This window comes from Pleurodeles waltl, chromosome 7, assembly GCF_031143425.1.
Source record: "Pleurodeles waltl isolate 20211129_DDA chromosome 7, aPleWal1.hap1.20221129, whole genome shotgun sequence".
In the NCBI taxonomy this organism is placed as follows: domain Eukaryota; kingdom Metazoa; phylum Chordata; class Amphibia; order Caudata; family Salamandridae; genus Pleurodeles; species Pleurodeles waltl.
The window spans coordinates 128,129,101-128,152,213 of record NC_090446.1 but is presented as its reverse complement, the minus strand read 5'-3'; the positions used below and the strand labels follow the sequence as shown (position 1 = coordinate 128,152,213).

General features: G+C 45.1%; 1 protein-coding gene across 1 annotated transcript in view; it reads right to left on the bottom strand.

Annotated features, from left to right (window-relative positions):
* The window catches only part of LOC138303832 (sodium-dependent lysophosphatidylcholine symporter 1-B-like), a 121,583-nt gene that overhangs the window by 10,609 nt on the left and 87,861 nt on the right, over positions 1 to 23,113 (bottom strand). Inside the window, exon 12 of the mRNA XM_069243297.1 lies at positions 14,364 to 14,507. Within this exon, the coding sequence (XP_069099398.1) occupies positions 14,364 to 14,507 (144 nt within the window). The remainder of the gene's footprint in view (positions 1 to 14,363; positions 14,508 to 23,113) is intronic.

The window sequence follows — 23,113 nt, the reverse complement described above, 5'->3', positions numbered from 1 at the left end:
AGACACTACACCAGCAGATAAGGAACAGCAAGTGCACAGATTTTGCAGATTGCATTAACACTAAACAACAGCAAGGAAATCAATGCCATCATCAAAGATTTTAACCCTGCTGCCTCCAGGAACACCACCCCCTCACAAGACTTCTGCAACAAGCTCTTGGAATTCTTAAACAAATCACCACAGATACGACAATTTTGAACTTTAATCAGCCCGCTTCACCGTCCTCAATCAACTTCAATATCACGGCCAAAGAACAAACCTTAACCTTATGACTCACCTTCACCACTATCAAAATCACTGCTGTCATGAACAGCATCCACTCTGGGGCCCGTCTGACCCTTGCCCCCACCAATCTTTTACCAAAGGGCTCATACCGATCAGCGGAGCCATTCCTCCATGCTTTGATTCAGCCACATTCCTTGGAAACAAGCCGCCCTCACGCTGCAAAAATAAATCCATTGACCAAGCCTCGCTTTCCAGCTACAGACACATCTCTCTCCCTCCATACCCGGCAAAAATCTTAGAGAAACTAATCAGCCAATGCCTCACAAACCACCTCAGCAACCATCAGCTCCTAAACACCACGCAGTCTGTATTCAGGCCCAACAGCAGTACAGAAGCAGCACTGCTCACCCCCAAACGACATCCACATGAACCTTGATAGAGGAGACATTGCAGGCATCATTCTCCTATCCCTCTCTGCAGCATTTGACAAGGTATCAGACCCTATCCTCATCAGCCACCTGCATGAGATTCACATCCAAAGACCCGCTCTTTGCCATATATGCTCCTTCTTAACAGACAGAACACAAGCTGTCATTGTGGCACAGCCATGATTTTTGGTTATCCCACCATCAGAGGAAGTTACTTGATTGCTATGAGGCAAATCTGAAAGGAAACAGAGAACCACACGGACACAGAACTGTAGAGTGCCTCAAGGTTCATTACTCAGCCCCACCCTTTTCAACGCAATCAATATCCCTTTGGCCAAAGTCATCTGTGCACCGGCATCAACATCCTCTCCTATGCTTACAGCACCCAACTCATACTCTTTCTTTGGGACACGACCCCAGACACAAGAAACAAGTACACTGCCTGTATGACCTAAATTGCTAACTGAATGAAAGCCAACTGCCTCAAGCTCAACACCGAGAAGACAGAAGTAGTGATTTTCAACAAGAACACCTCACCAAGGGTCTCCAAATTTTGGCCTGTCTAATTCCTACCAAACCCACACCCAGCAGCCATGCCAAAAACCATCGAATATTCTTCAAGACCAAACTAGACATGACCGACCAAGTCAACGCTATTACTGCATCTTGCTATCACACCTTGAAGATGCTGAGGAAGATTTTTAAATGGCTGTCTAGCAACACTAGAAAATGTGTGTCTTATGCCCTAATTACCAGCTTGTTGCACTACAGGAACACCCTTTATGCTGGCATCACTAAGCAACTCACCAGAAAAAAAATAAACCAAACCATCCGGAAATCAGCAGCTTCCTCAACCTCCCACACAGAACACACATCACACCACACCTTAGGGAGCTCCAATAGCTCCCAATACACAAACTAGCTAATTTTAACCTCTTGACACACACATTCCCACTTACCTGAATCCCACTTTCCTGAATCCCACTTTCCTGAATAGTCGCATCTCCCTCCACCAACCACACAAACACCAGATCAGGAGAATGGGCGTTTCCTTACATCGCTCTTAAAGCGTGGAACGGCCTCCCTCTCCACATCAGAGCCTCCTCCTAGCTTCTTGAATTCTGCAAGAAGCTGAAGACCTGTTTTTTTCATTTAACCAACCTACCACATTCAGGGCTAGGCACAAAGACACAGACCTGTTCAGTGCCAGGATACCATTGTGGGTTATAGTGTGCGTTACAAACATAACACAACACAACAGGATCAGTAGGATTGGGATTGTCTTGATGTGATCGCAGCACTAATCGTGTGCATGCAGTAGGGTCACTATGTGTATGAGGGTGGCTGCAGGGGTCAGCGAAAGTGTGTCGCTGTATTTGTGGAAGCATGCGTTTGCAGGGCAGTGTGTGCAAGTGTGTCTGTGGGAAGATATGCCTTCGTCTGCATAGTGGGTATGAGCATGAGTCTGCAGGAGTGTGTCTCGTGTTTGTCTGTAGGTGTGTTTGCGTGTGTGTACATATTGGGGTCTGCAGGGATATTGGTGCTTCTGCAGAGGGTGTGTGTCCCAGCAGGGTTTGTGCCCCTCTTTGGAGCAGATGTGTATCTTTTCAGGTGGAGAGGAGTGTGTCTTTCAGTGTTAGTGGGAGGTGGTCTGTGGTCGAAATCGCTCTTGGCCCTTCAGCACTGCACGCAGATCTTCTCGAGTTCTGTGAAAACCACTACCTCACTAGGTCCGATTTTCAGGACCCCATCTGCCACGCACGCGATTGCCAGAAAAACAACCAGTGAAAGAGAAAAAGCGATGAAGAGGTGGGATTAGAAAGGGTGTAAGCAATACGGGGAGAGGCAAGAGATATGTGGAAAATGAGTACTTTACACCAGAACAGAGTTTGTGCCCAGTACGGAATTATCACAATCCGGGCCAGAGAAATTTACCAACTTTTAAAAATCCCTGTTCTTTTTGGGGGTTTATATCGTAATATTAAGACCTGAAGGGTCTCTTCTGTCTAGTGCCAATAAAACTTGGCAGGATTTACTATGCTTTATGAAAACAACATTGGCGTAACACAACAAGAACAGGAAGGGAAAATGATAAAAATATGTAAAAATGGCAGGAAAAATTAACAACCTCTCTTTGTACTTGGTTTATATATGGGCGAGATGGCGGAGGGAACGTGCCTAAATCAGAACTCCTTGTGAAATCTGCATTCTACTAGTTCCAATCCTTGATATAATTCAGCGGATTGATAAAAGATAGAACGTATAGTTGCAGGACTGGAGTCCAAATTCCAGTCATAAAACCAGGGTTATTAGCACTCAATGCAAAAGTCAGGCTGTATCCCAGCAGGTTCCAGATTGTAATTCCAGCAAGAAAGCATAGTTGATCAATACCATCGCAGCAAAGAAGGTGTGTAAATTATTGATCACGAGTTCAGATAAATCATAGATCAGAGGGTTTCAGCATCTACGTCAAAGGTCTCTGCGTAACCACTATTTCACAGGTTCCAATCACAATGAAAAACAGCACCCTTAAGCAGCGTTTCTACATTGTGTGTAACCTGTGCTTGATATCAACAAAGGCATTTCGATAAATAAAGAGGAAACTTAAATAAAATAAAAAAACTGAAATGATTGTCCTAAAATGCTCAAATTTAACTCACAAGACAACGTTAAACTCCCCCTACCATACACATTTTTGAAGCAAACAATAAGATTTACTTTAATATAATTTTTGCAAGGCTTTCATTTTGTTTTGTAATAAAAAAAAACCTAAATAAACTAATACTGGGTGTAAGGAAATGCCTCCTTGGCATGGTTAACCCCTGACTTTTTGCCTTTGCTGATGCTATGTTTTGAATTGAAAGTGTGCTGAGGCCTGCTAACCAGGCCCCAGCACCAGTGTTCTTTCTCTAACCTGTACTTTTGTTTTCACAATTGGCACACCCTGGCATCCAGGTAAGTCCCTTGTAACTGGTACCCCTGGTACCAAGGGCCCTGATGCCAGGGAAGGTCTCTAAGGGCTGCAGCATATCTTATGCCACCCTGGGGACCCCTCACTCAGCACAGACACACTGCTTGCCAGCTTGTGTGTGCTGGTGAGGACAAAACGAGTAAGTCGACATGGCACTCCCCTCAGGGTGCCATGCCAACCTCACACTGCCTATGCAGTGCAGATAAGTCACCCCTCTAGCAGGCCTTACAGCCCTAAGGCAGGGTGCACTAGACCATAGGTGAGGGCACCAGTGCATGAGCACTGTGCCCCTACAGTGTCTAAGCAAAACCTTAGACATTGTAAGTGCAGGGTAGCCATAAGAGTATATGGTCTGGGAGTCTGTCAAACACGGACTCCACAGCACCATAATGGCTACACTGAAAACTGGGAAGTTTGGTATCAAACTTCTCAGCACAATAAATGCACACTGATGCCAGTGTACATTTTATTGTAAAATACACCCCAGAGGGCACCTTAGAGGTGCCCCCTGAAACCTTAACCAACTACCCATGTAGGCTGACTGGTTTTAGCAGCCTGCCACACTCGAGACATGTTGCTGGCCACATGGGGAGAGTGCCTTTGTCACTCTGTGGCTAGTAACAAAGCCTGCACTGGGTGGAGATGCTATCACCTCCCCCAGGCAGGAGCTGTAACACCTGGCGGTGAGCCTCAAAGGCTCACCCCCTTTGTTCCAGCACCACAGGGCACTCCAGCTAGTGGAGTTGCCCGCCACCTCCGGCCACAGCCCCACTTTTGGCGGCAAGGCCGGGGGAAATAATGAGAATAACAAGGAGGAGTCACTGGCCAGTCAGGACAGCCCCTAAGGTGTCCTGAGCTGAGGTGACTAACTTTTAGAAATCCTCCATCTTGCCGATGGAGGATTCCCCCAATAGGGATAGGAATGTGACCCCCTCCCCTTGGGAGGAGGCACAAAGAGGGTGTACCCACCCTCAGGGCTAGTAGCCATTGGCTACTAACCCCCCAGACCTAAACACGCCCTTAAATTTAGTATTTAAGGGCTCCCCTGAACCTAGGAACTCAGATTCCTGCAACCTAAGAAGAAGAGGACTGCTGAGCTGAAAAACCCTGCAGAGAAGACGGAGACACCAACTGCCTTGGCCCCAGCTCTACCGGCCTGTCTCCCCCCTTCGGAAGAAAACTGCTCCAGCGACGCTTTCCCCAGGACCAGCGACCTCTGAATCCTCAGAGGACTGCCCTGCTCTAAAAGGACCAAGAAACTCCAGAGAACAGCGGCCCTGTTCAACAAAGACTGCAACTTTGTTTCCAGAGGAGCAACTTTAAAGACCCCTGCAATTCCCACCAGAAGCGTGAGACTTGCAACACTGCACCCGGCGACCCTGACTCGACTGGTGAAGAAACAACGCTACAGGGAGGACCCCCAGGCGACTCCAAGACTGTGAGTAACCAAAGTTGTCCCCCCTGAGCCCCCAAAGCGACGCCTGCAGAGGGAATCCCGAGGCTCCCCCTGACCGCGACTGCCTGACTCTAAGATCCCGATGCCTGGAAAAGACCCTGCACCCGCAGCCCCCAGGACCTGAAGGATCGGAACTCCAGTTCAGGAGTGACCCCCAGGAGGCCCTCTCCCTTGCCCAGGTGGTGGCTACCCCGAGGAGCCCCCCCCCTTGCCTGCCTGCACTGCTGAAGAGACCCCTTGGTCTCCCATTGATTCCTATTACAAACCCGACGCTTGTTTGCACACTGCACCCGGCCGCCCCCGCGCTGCTGAGGGTGTACTTTCTGTGTGGACTTGTGTCCCCCCCGGTGCCCTACAAAACCCCCCTGGTCTGCCCTCCGAAGACGCGGGTACTTACCTGCTGGCAGACTGGAAACGGGGCACCCCCTTCTCCATTGAAGCCTATGTGTTTTGGGCACCACTTTGAACTCTGCACCTGACCGGCCCTGAGTTGCTGGTGTGGTGACTTTGGGGTTGCTCTGAACCCCCAACGGTGGGCTACCTTGGACCCCAATTTGAACCCCGTAGGTGGTTTACTTACCTGCAAGAACTAACAATAACTTACCTCCCCTAGGAACTGTGAAAATTGTACTGTGTCCACTTTTAAAATAGCTATATGTGTTTTATGTAAAAAGTATATATGCTATTGTGATTATTCAAAGTTCCTAAAGTACTTACCTGCAATACCTTTCTTTCAAATGAGATATTACATGTAGAATTTGAACCTGTGGTTCTTAAAATAAACTAAGAAAATATATTTTTCTATACAAAAACCTACTGGCCTGGAATTGTCTCTGAGTGTGTGTTCCTCATTTATTGCCTGTGTGTATGTACAACAAATGCTTAACGCTACTCCTTTGATAAGCCTACTGCTCGACCACACTACCACAAAATAGAGCATTAGTATTATCTCTTTTTGCCACTATCTTACCTCTAAGGGGAACCCTTGGACTCTGTGCATACTATTCCTTACTTTGAAATAGTGCATACAGAGCCAACTTCCTACATTGGTGGCAGCGGTGGGATACAAGACTTTGCATTTGCTGGACTACTCAGCCAATACCTGATCACACTACAAATTCCAAAAATTGTCATTAGAAATTGATTTTTGCAATTTGAGCTATTTTTCAAAATTCTTAAAAGTCCTGCTAGGGCCTTGTGTTAGTCCCTTTTTAGCATTTCTTTTAGAGTTTAAAAGTTTTGTGAAAGTTTGAATTAGATTCTAGAACTAGTTTTAGATTCTTAAAAAGTATTCCAACTTTTAGAAACATAGGCGGTCATTCTGACCCTGGCGGTCAAAGACCGCCAGGGCGGAGGACCGCGGGAGCACCGCCGACAGGCCGGCGGTGCTCCAATGGGGATTCCGACCGCGGCGGTAAAGCCGCGGTCGGACCGGCAACACTGGCGGGCTCCCGCCAGTGTACCGCCGCCCCATTGAATCCTCCAAGGCGGCGCAGCTTGCTGCGCCGCCGAGGGGATTCCGACCCCCCCCTACCGCCATCCAGATCCCGGCGGTCCGACCGCCGGGATCCGGATGGCGGTAGGGGGGGTCACGGGGCCCCTGGGGGCCCCTGCAGTGCCCATGCCACTGGCATGGGCATTGCAGGGGCCCCCGTAAGAGGGCCCCTAAATGTATTTCACTGTCTGCTGTGCAGACAGTGAAATACGCGACGGGTGCAACTGCACCCGTCGCACAGCTTCCACTCCGCCGGCTCGATTCCGAGCCGGCTTCATCGTGGAAGCCTCTTTCCCGCTGGGCTGGCGGGCGGCCTGAAGGCGACCGCCTGCCAGCCCAGCGGGAAAGTCAGAATTACCGCCGCGGTCTTTCGACCGCGGAACGGTAACCTGACGGCGGGACTTTGGCGGGCGGCCTCCGCCGCCCGCCAAGGTCAGAATGAGGGCCATAATGTCTAGTGCAGAGATGAATGTGGAGGAACTCGACCTCACACCTTACCTCCATCTTAAGATGAGGGAGCTAAGGTCACTCTGCAACCTAAAGAAAATCACAATTGGCTCAAGACCCTCCAAACTACAGCTCCAGGAGCTTTTGGCAGAGATTGAAAAAGCCAACCCCTCTGAGGATGACAACCCAGAGGAGGATGTTAGTGACCTGGAGGAGAATTCCCACCTTCCAGTACTAACTAGGGAACCCAGGGACCCTCAATCCCTGATTCCAACTGTGATAGTCAGAGATGCTGCTTCCCTCACAGAAGGGACCAGCATCTCTGGAATCACTGAGGATAGCCTCAGTGAAGAGGACCTCCTGCTAGCCAGGATGGCCAAAAGATTGGCTTTGGAAAGACAGATCCTAGCCATAGAAAGGGAAAGACAAGAGATGGGCCTAGGTCCCATCAATGGTGGCAGCAACATAAATAGGGTCAGAGATTCTCCTGACATGTTGAAAATCCCTAAAGGGATTGTAACTAAATATGAAGATGGTGATGACATCACCAAATGGTTCACAGCTTTTGAGAGGGCTTGTGTAACCAGAAAAGTTAACAGATCTCACTGGGGTGCTCTCCTTTGGGAAATGTTCACTGGAAAGTGTAGGGATAGACTCCTCACACTCTCTGGAAAAGATGCAGAATCTGATGACCTCATGAAGGGAACCCTGATTGAGGGCTTTGGATTCTCCACTGAGGAATAAAGGATTAGATTTAGGGGGGCTCAAAAAACCTTGAGCCAGACCTGGGTTGATTTTGTGGACTACTCAGTGAAAACACTGGATGGTTGGATTCAAGGCAGTGGTGTAAATGATTATGATGGTCTGTACAATTTATTTGTGAAAGAACACCTATTAAGTAATTGTTCAAATGATAAACTGCATCAGCATCTGGTAGACCTAGGACCAATTTCTCCCCAAGAATTGGGAAAGAAGGCGGACCATTGGGTCAAGACTAGGGTGACCAAGACTTCCACAGGGGGTGACCAAAAGAAAGGGGTCACAAAGCCTCCCCAGGGGAAAGGTGTTGAGGCATCCAAAAACAAAAATAGTAAAGAGTCTTCTTCAGGCCCCCAAAAACCTGCACAGGAGGGTGGGCCCAGAGCCTCTTCACAAAACAATTTTGGGTACAAGGGTAAAAACTTTGATCCCAAAAAGGCCTGGTGTTGTAGCTGTAATCAGCCTGGACACCAAACTGGAGACAAGGCCTGTCCCAAGAAAAGTACCACTTCCAACTCCACTCCAGCTAACCCTGAAATGGCTAGTCTCCAAGTGGGATCAACAGTGTGCCCAGAGCAAATCAGGTGTCACACTGAAGCTACATTAGTCTCTGAGGGTGGGGTGGATTTAGCCACACTGGCTGCCTGGCCTCCTAATATGCAAAAATACAGGCAGCAGCTCCTAATTAATGGGACAAGTGTAGAAGGCCTGAGGGATACAGGTGCCAGTGTCACCATGGTGACAGAGAAACTGGTTTCCCCTGGTCAATACCTGGCTGGACAAACTTATCCAGTCACCAATGCTGACAATCAAACTAAAGTACATCCCATGGCTATGGTAACTTTAGAGTGGGGAGGGGTCAATGGCCTGAAACAGGTGGTGGTCTCCTGAAATATCCCAGTAGACTGTTTGCTTGGAAATGTCCTGGAGTCTTCAGCATGGGCTGAGGTAGAACTGAAAAGCCATGCTGGGTATCCCTGAACTGGTGTGTGTCAAGACAAGGGCACAGTGCAAGGCTCAGGGTGAAAAAGTAGAGCTGGAGTCTGGAAAAAGGGCCCAGCCTACCAAGAGGAAAGGAAAGAGAACTGGGAAACCAGCTGCAACACAACAACAAAAAGAGAACCTCCCTTCTGAGGAAGAAGTTCTGCCCTCTGAGGGAACTGAGCCTATGGAGTTAGAACCTTATCAGGTTGAGCTCTTAGGCCCAGGGGGACCCTCAAGGGAGCAGTTGTGTTAGGGGCAAGAAACCTGTCCCTCTCTTGAAGGCCTTAGGCAGCAAGCTGCTGAAGAGTCCAATGGCAAGAAAACTGGAACACATAGGGTCTATTGGGAAGATGGACTCCTGTACACTGAGGCAAGAGATCCCAAACCTGGTGCCACTAGGAGAGTGGTAGTGCCTCAGGAGTTCAGAGAGTTCATACTGACTTTAGCTGATGATATTCCCCTTGCTGGGCATTTGGGACAAACCAAGACGTGGGAGAGACTAGTCAACCACTTCTACTGGCCCAACATGTCCCAGAAAGTTAAGGAGTTTTGTGTCTCCTGTACCACCTGTCAAGCCAGTGGTAAGACAGGTGGACATCCAAAGGCCCCCCTCATTCCACTTCCAGTGGTAGGGGTCCCCTTTGAAAGAGTGGGTGTGGACATAGTGGGTCCACTTGAACCTCCCACAGCCTCAGGAAATATGTACATACTAGTAGTAGTGGATCATGCTACTAGGTATCCTGAAGCTATTCCCCTTAGGTCGACTACTGCCCCTGCAGTAGCCAAGGCCCTCATTGGTATCTTTACCAGAGTGGGCTTCCCTAAGGAGGTGGTGTCTGACAGAGGTACCAACTTCATGTCAGCATACCTGAAACACATGTGGAATGAGTGTGGAGTGACTTATAAATTCACTACACCCTATCATCCACAAACTAATGGCCTTGTTGAGAGATTCAACAAGACATGTAAAGGCATGATCATGGGGCTCCCAGAAAAACTCAAAAGGAGATGGGATGTCCTCTTGCCATGCCTGCTTTTCGCTTACAGAGAGGTGCCCTCAGAAGGGAGTAGGGTTCTCACCCTTTGAACTTCTGTTTGGCCACCCTGTAAGGCAGTGCTCCCCAACCTTTTTATCGCCGCGGACCGGTAAATGTTTGATAATTTTTCTGTGGCCCGCTTGTTTTGATTTAATAATTTTAATTTAATTGTATTTAAAAATGCCTTCAAAATAAAATACAGCTACACCAAAAAATGAATATAAAGTGATTTATTTTATTTAACTCACTAGAATGCCAAATCAATGAGAACCCTGAGCTTGTTTCTTTGCAACGAGACGGTTCCATCTGGGGGTAATAGGAGACAATGACACCCGAAGTGTGTTGCTTATGTCCAGTTTATTCTGTTGTTTTGTTTTGGTTGCTGTCACTGCAGAAAACCCCGCTTCACACAGATAGGTTGTCGGAAATGGCAATAGGGATTTAAGTGCTGTGGTGGCAATCTCAGGGTATTCCGCCATGACTTTAATCCAGAACACCGGCAGAGTTGTTGTCTCGAACGTAGTTTTAAGGCCACCGTCATTTGCAACCTCCAGCAGTTGTTCTTCTTCTTGCATAGACATGCTAGATTCGCCTGATTTGTTGGCAAATGGGTCGCGGATCCATTCCTTACCAGTTCGTGGGTCTTTTGTGGTTGGGAAGTAGCGCTCAAACTCTTTTAAAAGCAAAGACAGGTGATCGTGCACCAACTGGCAGAATGAATGTTCAAGCTCAGTCTCGCCTACAATCCCTGCTAATGTCTGAAACATGTCCAAAATGCCTCTGTTCACGCGCCGTCCATACAACTCCAGTTTGGCTTTAAATGCAGCTACTTTGTCTGACAACTTGAAAACAGTTGTCATTTTCCCCTGAAGGCCCAGATTGAGTTCATTGAGCAGGCTGAATATGTCACACAGGTAAGCCAGTTTTGCGACCCATACCTTGTCACTGAAATGTGCTGCCAGCGGTGACTTCTTTTCTGAGAGAAATCTTTGCAATGGCTCTCGTAATTCAAATACTCTGGTTAGCGATTTTCCTCTGGATAACCATCTTATTTCTGTGTATAAGAGAAGGCATCTGTACTCTGCGTCCATCTCCTCACAAAGCTGCTCAAACAGGCGCAAGTTAAGTGCGTGTGCTTTGATGTGGTTAATAACTTTAACGACATCCATCAATACGCTGTTAAATTCCGGTGACATTTTTCGGCTTGCCAGCATTTCCCTGTGAATGAGACAATGCGTAGATTCACTCTCAGGTGCAACCTCCTTAATCCGAGCAGTTAAACCAGACAGTCGTCCGGTCATGGCAGCAGCTCCGTCTGTGCATATGCTGACACAAAAGGACCATTTCAGTTTTTCTGATATATAACCATCCAGTGACTTGAACAGTTCTGCTCCTGTGGTGTTGGTTGGCAAAGATAGTGCACATAACAAATCCTCATGCACATCCTCCTGATATAGATATCGCACATAAACAAGTAGTAGTGCCTTGTTGTCGATATCTGTAGATTCGTCAACCTGGAGTGCATACCACGGTGATGTATTAATCCTCTCCAACAATTGTGCCTCAATGTCTTCGGCTATTTCCTCAATGCGCCTAGTCACAGTGCTAGCTGACAAAGGCACATGTGCTATCTTTTCCACAGCAGCCTCTCCTAGAAGTTCACGGCAAATGTCTTTAGTGGAGGGCAAGATCAATTCTTCACCAATAGTAAATGGCTTTTTAGCCTTAGCAATGCGGTTAGCCACCAAATATGATGCTCTCAGTGCATTCTCCTTTATTGATGTGGTGGCCCTCATAAATATCTTCTGTGCTTCGTGCTCCCGTTTTTTTCTTTCAAAATACTCCAGGGGCTTGTCTTTTATGCCAGGGTGCTTGGCGGTCAAGTGGCGAAGCAGTTTTGAAGGTTTCATTGCCTCATTAGAGAGCTTCTCGCCACAAACCATGCAGAGCGGTTTTGGTGCGTGGGAATCACCTGTCCCGATAAATCCATATTTCAAATAGGACTCATGGTATTGTCTGTTAAAAGTTGCATGTTTCTTTGATGTTGAAGGCTCTTCTTCTGTCTGTTCACTGGGCCTTTTTTTCTTCCCAAGGAAACTTTCTAACGATGTCTGTTTCATACTCATTTTTGCTAATTTGTGGGTTAAAGCAGACACAATAACACGTCAGTACACACGAGTACCGGTGAACAGATAGAAGAGCTAGAAGAGTGATACCTTCTCTTTCTCTTCACTCCACTGCTGCTTGCAACCGCTCAGCTGCAGATGTCACCTAAATCCGAATGTAAATCAAAAAACTATCAACGCAAAAATGTGATCAGTGTTTTAAATATATGACCAGTGTATCAAAATAACTGTGAAATATATATATAAATCACAAAAGATGACTGTGCCCCCTTTCAATACAGAGATGCCAGCGTTCCCCCTTTCAATACAGAGATGCCAGCGTGCCTCTTTCAATACAGAGATGCTAGCGTTCCTCCTCAGTCCTCCCGTGGCGCCTCCTCCTCGGCCAATGGCGTGAGGTTTGCCTTTCGGCCAATCAGGAAGCGGGTGGACCCGCTCCCTGATTGGCCAGGAGGAGCATCAGTGTAACAATAGCGAATTTTCATTCGCTATTGTCACACAATGGGCGGGCTTGGGAGGGCGCAATGCTCTGCGCCTCGGCCGCCCGCCACAGTGAAATGATTTGAAGTTCCTCGGGCGGCCCGGTGCCGATTGATCCGCGGACCGGTGCGTTTGGGGAACACTGGTGTACAGCACTGGCAGTGATGATGATTGGGACACTGTAAACTACTAAGACAACCCTTCACATGCATTGTGACCGAACATCAAACATGCTTTCACAATCGTTTACGCTGGTGTAGCGAGTTGATGATTTGCACACTATGGTCCAGATGTACTAACACTGAGGATAGCGATCTCCAAATTGTAATTTTCTGCAAATCGCAATTAAGCAATTGCTATTCCTAATGCAAGAAACTTTTGTTTTTTAAAATTAGTGAAACCTCCTGGGTTGCAAATCGGCCTACCGCAAGAAAATTAATGAGGTAAGTTGCAGTTTGTGACCCATTGGGAATGATAGCCATCACAAGGATGGTGGCCAGCCGAGGTCAGCAGACCACCATTTCTGTGACTGCTTTAAAGTAAAGCAAACCTTTTTTTTTTTTTAATGCAGCCCGTATTCCTTAAAGGAAAATGGGCTGAATTTCATAAAATAAAAATAAACATTTAACCTTCATTTTTCAAGAACCCTTTTCCCTGGGACCAATGCCTGTTCTTAAAAAAAAAAAAATTTCAACATTCTCACAGGAGAAGGGGTCCCTCTGGGGCCCTTCTCATTTCTTAGCGGGTTAACTTCTCCTTTGAGGTACTGGTACAATAATAATGTTTTAGGACAGCATTTGGATCACAAAACATTACTAAATACCACTATGATTCGGTATTTGGAAGAGATGCCCTAAACAAGCCCCTTCCAAATACTGGACCGCAATTGGGTCACACCCCAAACTGCTATTCAGTAACAAGTTACAGAATTACAATCTGGTGTGTGCACATTTAAAAAAGTATTTTTTCTGTTGCACACAACGTGTTTTGCAAAATGCTTTGTACTTTTGGCCTAGCATATGCAATCTCGATCCCACCCAAAAGTGATGACCTAGTTATAGCCTGGAACATTGAAATAGCATGCAAACAAACACTGTTAAAAGGTACTTTCAACCAATATGGACTCTTTTAAGGGCCAGCGAGTCCTCCAATGACCCACATCATTTCCTACTCCACAGTATTAAGTGATTCGGTGCGAACTGTCCCAAGCACTAGCCCAGTATGCGTCTGCCATCTCACATAAGGCTGTCAATGTTTGATAGTGCAATTTTTCCTACGCAGAGCAGTTCATCGAACTTTCAATGCATTTATAGGAACCCCGTCAATGAAAGAGATGTTCATTTCACCGGCAGACATTTTAAAATGTTGCAGCCGGATACTCCCTCAGGGTGACAGAGTACTATAATCCGTTGCTCTGACAGAGTAAACTCCTGTCTGCTAAACTCTAAATCAGGCCCTTAGTTTCTTCTTGCAGAGTCACCATGACTCTCAGAGGAAGTGGAGTCTTCAATTTCATGCCCTAGAACATAGGCATCATTGGCATACTTGACCAATTTCTGGAACGATGCTCAAAGGTACCTACCTATCTGTCTCAGCATGTGACAATTTCTAAAATTTCTAGCAAGCAGAATGCATCAAGTCCCGTAAAAAGATAAGGACCATAGGTTGATGGTTCGAAGCTCTGCTTCACACTGTCAACTCAGAATCCTATTGCCACCACCCATAACAGAAGCAGGTGGGTAGAATTAAGTATCAATTTAGTGTAGCCCCTTGAGTTATACACCATCAATTGCTACACTGACTAAAAAGCTACACCTAAATGACTCTCCTGCCCATTGTTTCTTTATTTTTCTCACACACCAACTCATAGCCCAACCTCCCTGTCTCTGAGAGGCACCTTATCTCAGCTTTGCAACAGACAAACAAGACATGGGTAGGAAGAGGTAGAGCCTTACTGTAAAGCGAGCGTTGACGTTCCTAGAGACAGTCCTCCAGCAAATTTGTTGAAGAAGACGTAAAAGGAGTAGAAGAAGGCTTCGAGATTCAGGCATTCTGGGTTCTTGAGCTTGAAATCATCCACGGCGTCAGGAAGCATGGACCTGGGAGAGCAAAACAAGAGTGGGAGAAAGAGACAATAAAACAGTCAGAGTTGGCGCAACTAATAGAGAAAAGGGAAATGTGTCAACAGTGTCATATAAAGACATGCGTATTGGCAAATCATAAGGTATGCTGACAGGCCAAGTCCTCTGAAAGGGCTCCAGGAGACATGCAACAGACTTCTTCTCCCATAAATTGACACTGGGCAGTTGTCAGCTCTCTGAAATTCCTTAAAGACAGGTCCACCTCTAAAGAGTGTCTCAAAATGGCTGGCGGGCAGGCAGAATCACTCAATTTCAATTCAGATTTTTTTATGCTAAAACAACTGTCTTCCGTTGCAGCTTAGAAAACAACATGCCACATTAATATGCCCTGAATGTTTACTGAAAATACGACACTATATAAAGACAAGAGAAAGTAATTACAGTTTACTAAAACACTTGAAAGAATCCAACTTCATAAAAATGATGGGGGATAATCAAAAATCCTGTTTCGTTTCCCCAGTTATAACAAAACTCTCAGTATTATGCAGTAGACATCACTATCCACTGTTGTCCACTCTATGGGGAATATCATTCCTCTTTTCCCACAAATCCAAAATGCAGCATTAAATTGGTGTATGAAGGAAAGAGAATTATAGAAATGATCCCAATATGAGTGGTCTGGGGTTTTATGTCTGATTCAGTAATAAAATAATAATGTGTGCAAATGGCCCTCTGTCTAACCTGGCAGAAGTTGTGTGGGTAAAAATGGCAAAATTCTGGGTTTCAAAGCACTGAACAAGGGAGAACATGCTGTAATACTGCATGATGCCTGAATCCAACCTGTGGAACTCAGTACGGGAAGGTGATACCCACCCCCTGTATAGCTATTTCTCCATATGTTTATTATGTTCCAGTATTATAAGATGTGTGCAAATGTCCCACTGATTAACCTGGCAGAATGTGTGTAATTTGCATATGGCTGGGTCCAAACTGAGGTGCCGTATGTGCAAACTGACGATGGATTGTGATGCGGCCCGTGTAATTACCAGTAGCTGAGATTAGTTCAAGCTTTCAATCCATATCTTCTTTATATATTTTAGTGCGTCACCCTAAGTGGGAGACCACTATGCTCAGACGTAGATCCTGTGCTCACTGTCTCATTGGAACCCAGCTTTACCCAGCTGATGAGCCCATAACTAGGACAAAATCTGTCCTGGGCTGCTTGTGTTCTGATTCAGGGAAGATCTGGCCTAGCAGTTCCCACTGGACTATCCCCACTGGAGCAAGGTCAAGGATGATTTGCATATGGCTGGATCCAAACTCGGTGGCATGGTGTGCAAAATAACAAAGGAAAGGGATGCAGCCCGAGTAATTAGCAGTGGTTGAGATTTATTCAAGCATTCCATCCATCACTTTTTTCCATACATTATTGTGTTGCCTTGAGTGGGACGAGTATGCCCAGGCATGGTTCCTGAGCAGAATGTCTCAATGGAACCAAGCTATACTTGGCTGGCCCAGCAGTTCAGGCTGTACTGTTTCCACTGGACCAAGGTCGAAACTGATTGGCAGATGGTTTGATCTAAACTGGGGTGGCATAGTGGGCAAAATAATGATGGACTCACATGCAGCCCTGAGTAATTAGTAGTGGCTGAGATTTATTCAAGCATTCCATCCATCACTTTTTTCCATACTTTATTGTGTTGCCTTGAGTGGGACGGGTATGCCCAGGCATGGTTCCTGAGCAGAATGTCTCACTGGAACCAAGCTATACTTGGCTGATGAGCACTGATTAAGGCGATACTGATCCTGGTTGCGTATGTTCCGTTTCAGGGAGGACCTGGCCCAGCAGTTCAGGCTGTACTGTTTCCACTGGACCAAGGTCGAGACTGATTGGCAGATGGTTTGATCTAAACTGGGGTGGCATAGTGGGCAAAATAATGATGGACTCACATGCAGCCCTGAGTAATTAGTAGTGGCTGAGATTAATTCAAGCGTTCCATCCATCACTTTTTTGTATGCTCTGGTATTACCTTCCAGCACGGAAAGAGGACCCAAATGCAAATATCATAAAATGTATCCAGTAGAAGCTGAATTTTAATGCATTTTTCAGGTCTCAATTGGCCTCATTATAGATAGATAGTAATCTAAGAGCCTTTAGTGCCCAGACAATAAGATACATTTTTACTGAAAGGATTGGTTTTCTCTCTCAGATAAACAGCTTTGGCTCTTTCGTCGATTAGCTTATGGACACCATCAAGAATTGGCCATACATAGACTTAGCCCTAAAGATGCCATGTCGGAAGCCATAGCATCATTTCAGGCAGCCTGCCAACTTGATTACATTAACAAGAACCCATGCTGCAAGGTCTCCTGGTTCATCTGTACCTTGGACCAAAAGACACATGGGTAAATAGCACTAGCTCGCCAGCCAAGTAATGGCTAACTCAAGTGTCAGGGCGTCAGCACTGGCTGTGCTGAAGGGGACACAAAGCACAACTTCCGTTCGTGTTTTACCATCAGTAGGAAACTCCTCTATTGGTTATGGTCTCTGGCTCTATCAATTCATATTTAGGTTTCAATTACCTCACACATGACATACGGGCATTCTCCTAAATACCACCCAGACTTTTAATGCTTTCTCCAGCTTAAAGAGCTTTTTCACAGCCTGGGTCATCTTCATTCAAAAATATTTAGCTTCAGCACACTCTCAGCATTTTGTGAAAAAGCATTAAATACAAATTTAAAAATTAAATAAAGTGCTGGTATTCAGGGGATAGAGAATGGAAGGAGAAGGAGAGGAAAATGAAAGGAAGGAGAGTAGACAAAAGACAATTTGCATTTTTCAGATTCAACATGAAAGCCTCCACAAAATGTGCTTAGGCAGTTGCATGCTAACATAACAAAATTAGTTAGAAATACCCTGTACACCACAAGCTGTCAGTGTGTTGACGTTCCAGAACATGATTTGCCTTTGCTTAGTACTTAGAGCCCGATTTAAAATTTGGTGGCGAGGGTACTCCATTGCAAAGGAAGATTTCATACAAAAGAAAATGAATATTAGAGAAACCGAAAGAATGTTACATTGCACACCCCTACTACCTGTAATAAATTGATCTTATCTCTAGTCCTTCGATATATAAACGCTATTAGCCTCATGGCTGATGGTTATTATATTGGCTGAACGATTAGTAATTTTCCTAACTATTTTATGCCAAGTCATCCATGCATACCTCAAAAGCTGTCTGGCCTGCAGGTGGACAATGGCACTCTGGCCTATCCCCTCGAGCCATTAATCCTCGTGCCTGTCCTCCCTGAATCCTCAGTCTTTGATAGCCTTCTTCTTCCCAGTATTTCGCTATGGAGAGGGGAGGGAGCGCAGCTGACCAGCCTTTCATATCTGCCCTGTCATGCAGAAACAATGTCCCTGTCAGAGAGGCCTTCGAAAGGCAAGCAACTGTAACCAATTTTGCTTCCTTCCTGGTTCCGTAGGAGGCTGAATGACCATACAGTGTTATTCACTCTGGAGAGCAGAACTGAAGATTCATTTCCGCTGTACTTGTTATTTTTCCTAGTACAACTAATGCAAACCTGCTAAAGTAATATGGCGATCTTGCAGACACTCCGCATCACCACTCATAAGATGAATTTATTAGGGCATAACCCTTCCAGATACTCTTTAGAGTTACATAAAATTAGGTCTGGTTTATATGTAACGAGTGAAATCCCTGCTAGATAACGTCCCTTTAAGGTCTCTATGGAACTGGTGGCAGTCCCAAAAGTGAGGTCCCAAGAACTTCAAGGATCTTCTTCCACATTTCAGTCTTTTGGGCTTTTGATGGATGGACTTTGATGCACTAGGGGATCCCTGCCTGATATCCTGCTCATCAGGTGATGGTTGTCACTGAACTTTCTCCTGATAGTGCATTATGCTAGAGATATAGACACTTTCTTCTGAACTGAATGCTATGCTAAAGCTACCTATAACAACTTTGGTATAGCTTTACATTGTTTCTGAATGCTACATCTTTGGTAGCACTCTTTTAATCTGTCGCCTTAGCTACCAAGAATACTATTTAGTTAGAGGGCTCCCGAGTAGGCTTGGCCTTATTACATGCTTGCATATGTCTCCTTTTCTTGCTTTGCTGCTACATAACCTGCTGACACTTACTGCTTTTGCTCCTTAGATGCAAAGTTTTACTCATCAAAGTGGTTGCTTTACAAAGATCACTTCCTTTCTTTTGCTGCTAAGCTCTAGACGAATATCGACAGCTTGCCTAGTACTCTAGTTCCTCGCGGATTTTAATGAACTCCTGCGTGAGCCTAGAGGCTAACTGTACTGTGCGTACAACTGTTTCCTACGCCAATTCTCAATCCGTTTGTCTTGATTTGTACCAATGTCATGCACTTTATTCTCTTCGACCCTAACTACTTTGTGGCCTCAATGGCACATTTTAATCTCCCTAAAATGTATTCTTAGTCTGTGTTTTAAAATGTTTGTTTTAAATTTGTACTACTGGGATATATTTGTGTAATGTTTTTTAACTAAGTGTACAATAAACTATTAAATTACATTTTCTGTGTAATGTAACTCTCTAATGAAGTGGGGGAAGGCTGTTAACTTTCTTTTCTTTTTTTTTTTTTTTACAGATGCCTTTCCAATGTCCTATTAATTTATCAGTTTAGTTTTACTACTCTTGATTGCTAAAGTCCTGAGTCTTCAGCACTCAGCAAGCCTACATAGTAGAGTCTAGAGGCCCCTCTGTGTCTTACAAGCTAGAGGTTGTTAACAACCTCTTCTTTCTGAATTGCAGTTTGGAAATCGTAATACTTAAAGTACTGGTAATTTATTTTTAACATAGCAATTCCTAGAGGGGTTGCAAATCGAAATGAATATTAATTAGGTAGGTCACAATTTGTGACCCACTAGGTATCACAGCAATCATAGGGTTGGTGGCCTCCTGGGGTCAGAAGACCATCTTGTCTGTGATTGCTTTTTAATAAAGCAGTCTTTTTTTTTGTTTAAATACAGCCTATTTTCCTTAAAGGAAATCAGGATGTGTTTCAAAAACAAAAAATGTAACACTTTTTTATTTTTTTAGGAGTAGGCAGTGGTTCTTGGGACTGCTGTCTGGACTTACATTTTTTTTTTTAACATTCTCAAATTGGAAGGGGTCCCATGGGGACCTCTTTCCATTTGCAAATGGGTTACCATTTCTTTAGAAGAGGTGGTAAAATATTAAAGTTTTGCGACTAGAATTCAGTTGCAAAACATTAATGCATAGCACTACCATTCGGCATTTGGAAAGGACCTGGTAAATACAGCCACCTTCCAAATATCGAATTGGTATTGGGTCACAAACCCAAAGTGTGATTGGATTGTGCATCTCATCAGCCAGAATTTACTTATAGACTTAAACCATCACCCAACCTTATTATTACCAGAGCCTTTTGCCTTAATGAGCCACTTGCTTAATAAATCTGCTTTTCGATTAATATGTTGGGCACGTTCTGATGGCAGACACCTCAAGAGGAAGGGGTATTTTCCTAAGGAGGGCTTTGTTAATGTTGATTTCTAAATGACCCAAATGCATCATGTACTCACATGAATTTACAATATTGAGTGACCACTCAGCAAAGCCTAGTTGTCTCACTATTACTAGCTCCATTGCTTGAAAGGAATTCTGCAGACGTTATGTCACTTCAAACGAATTTGTTAATCGCTTTGAGATATCTGAATAGTCGGAAGAGAGTACGCCTATTTGGGATGTTATGTAGACCATCTGAAACATAAGTGGGCGGAAAAACGAATTTTAGTTGTTCAGAAGCCATCTATGGCTCTTCCATCATACAAAGCAAGCACACCTCACACCCACCCGTGGCAGAAGAGAAACATTTAGATTTCATGTTGCGGTTAAAGATGCTGTATTGAAAGTTGGCCCAACAATGCAAGTGTATGCGTGGGTCCTTAGTGAAGGGGAGGGGAGTGTTGGCAGAGTTCATAGTTACTATTGCCTTGTCTCACTCCCTTGCTACCTCACACTCCAGAGGCAGGGCCGGCTTTAGCGCTAGAGGCGCCCTGTGCGACAGTCTTTTTTTGGCGCCCCCACCCGATGACCACCTCCTCGGATTCCCTCACTACCACCCAGCAAATGTGCCCCTCATCTCTCCCTAGGCTCCCTTTCACATACATTCATTTGTTTTAAAGCGCTCGTAAAGGCTGGCTTTACTAATCCACTCAGCTATCCACATAAAATAACATTCTGTTCTTTGCAGCAGGCATATTAACCCTCTACGCTTCTTGATGGCGAGTCAAAGCTGCCACTAGACAAACCTCTGATCTCTCTCTTTAGCAAGAACATTAATCAGAAGATGTATCTTGACATTTTAATGTCTTCCTGAAGGTTGGACGCACAAGAAACTTTTCAGCAGGTGTTTTTAAATCCCAGGTTTTGTAAATTATGGCTAAACACAGCACCCCCCTGAGGTCAGCACCTGGTGTGGCTGCACCGCTCGCAGCGCCCTAAAGCTGGCACTGTCCAGAGGTGAGTCTGCAGTGTTTCTGTTCCTCCTATCTACAAGTATAGGACAGGTGCTTAATAAGAATCTAGGAAGTGGTTGGTCAGGGACTAAAAAAATCAGACTCTGCCCTGACCCTGAACCCTACTGTAATTTTTGGATGCCCACCACTGCACTCTTTGCTTCCTTCCAATCTGCAAGCCACAATATAGGAAACATTTATGTGGTTGTAACAGGAATCATTGCCTACAAAATAGTGCTTTCTTGGTTTGTAGGTAGTTGGCCTAGTTTTTTAAAATGTATGTAGATCATTTTTTCTTATACAAACTGTTATAAATTGTATTTTGTTAGGCAATCGGACTGCTGCAGCTTCTGCAAGCTCTGACTTTTCTCACACCTAAATTTTTCAAGGTGTCCAAGATCACAAGTTCTGGCACCAGTGGTGGATCATTTGTGGCCTTATCTTGTATGGCTTCCCCTTTACAGTTTATGGCCCTATGGGTCTCGTTTGGGTTGTTGTCTATCTTGGACCATGGGCATTCATTTGGTAGTCATCGTTATACAACCCAGGGTTATAGCAATAGTTATTTTAGACATGTTGCTGCTTACTTCCTTAGAGGTGCTTTCCTGTACTTCACTAGTGTAAAATAATTAAAATCAAATTGATTAAAAGTATACTGTTGCACGTGATCAGTCAGATTAGACAAAACCAACAGCCTCTGAGCTTGAGATAGCCAAGGTGGTCAAAGCTTTGACATGAGAAATTTGTGCCCGATTCAGACTCGCGTAGTTTTCATATCTAACAGAAACGCAGTCCATCCAGAGGCTCATGCATATGCTACCCGCACCCATCATGCTTACAACTGCAAGGGTGCTTCCTCCAGTGACTTCCTTTATCCCCCAGGTTTCTGTGACCTCCACTCCAATGGTCACCTCACACACACATGGAGAGTGAGGAAGTCAGCCCTATACTTCAAAGTTTTATGGCTGCCTGAGCAAGCCCTTTTGGGAAACCACAAGCCATACTGAGCTCCACCTTCCACCCTCAGCACTACTGACCACAACACACTATCTGACTTAGCCACTCAACTATCCTTAAAAAGCCACTATGGTTGCAGGCAGCCACCCAGGAATATCTGCAGCATGCAAGATGGCAGCATGGTGGTTTTCAAGCTAGAAGCGTGGGCCAAAAACCATAAGGCAGGCAGAAACGGGTAAACAAACACCACAACAACATTAAGGGGAGGGGCCTAAGTGCGCACTACCGCTACAGTGGTCAACATCAGTCGGCAACGAAAAAGATTGGTCTCTAGGAGCTTGTGTCAATCAGTCTGTCTTTCTCATACAATAGCACAGCCTGTTTTTCATCCTTCACTCATTCCCCTTGTGGCCTTCTACTATTACACTAAAAAAGCTATCTATTCCGGAGTGTCTTTTCAGATGATTCAGAGAAGAAAGGTTCGCTGCAACTGAGGCGTCTAGATGTAAATTAGTTTACACACCATAAAGGACCAACTCAGATTCTGTTCTTTAAAAGCAGTAACTGGTATGCTTCTCGATCCTATTTATCTTGGTGAGTGAGTGATCCTGCTTTCTTTTCAGAGCGCAGGAGTCATGAGAATGTTGATCTACATTCTAGCTGGAGAAAGCCTAGTATCTTGCCAACTCTTCTTCTGCATGCTCTTCCCACTTTCAGATATATTTTGTTCATAACTTGTAGATTCGATTTTGTAGGCTTACATCAAGCTTTAATAAGATAGAGGAAGATTCAATGGCAGAGGTTAGATTTACTAAACTGTTTGGTGTTGGTCCAGCATGTTGAGGAAAGCAAAATAAAGGACTTTTGTCTTCAATAGTCCTTATGAGGTATCATCATCGAGAGTCCCATTCAGTCTATTAATAAATAGACTAAAAAGGAGGGCACCAGGACAGATCCAGATATAGCAAAGCTGGATGCATCACCTTTCCTCTCCCTATTTATTCTAGCTGAATATAGTTAAATAATACATTTAAAGCAGCAGGTTAGGCTAGCATACCTGTGGTCACTGGAATTGTAGATTCCTGCACTTTCTCTGCTTTCTGGAATCATTTTGGGATTTGTCACACTT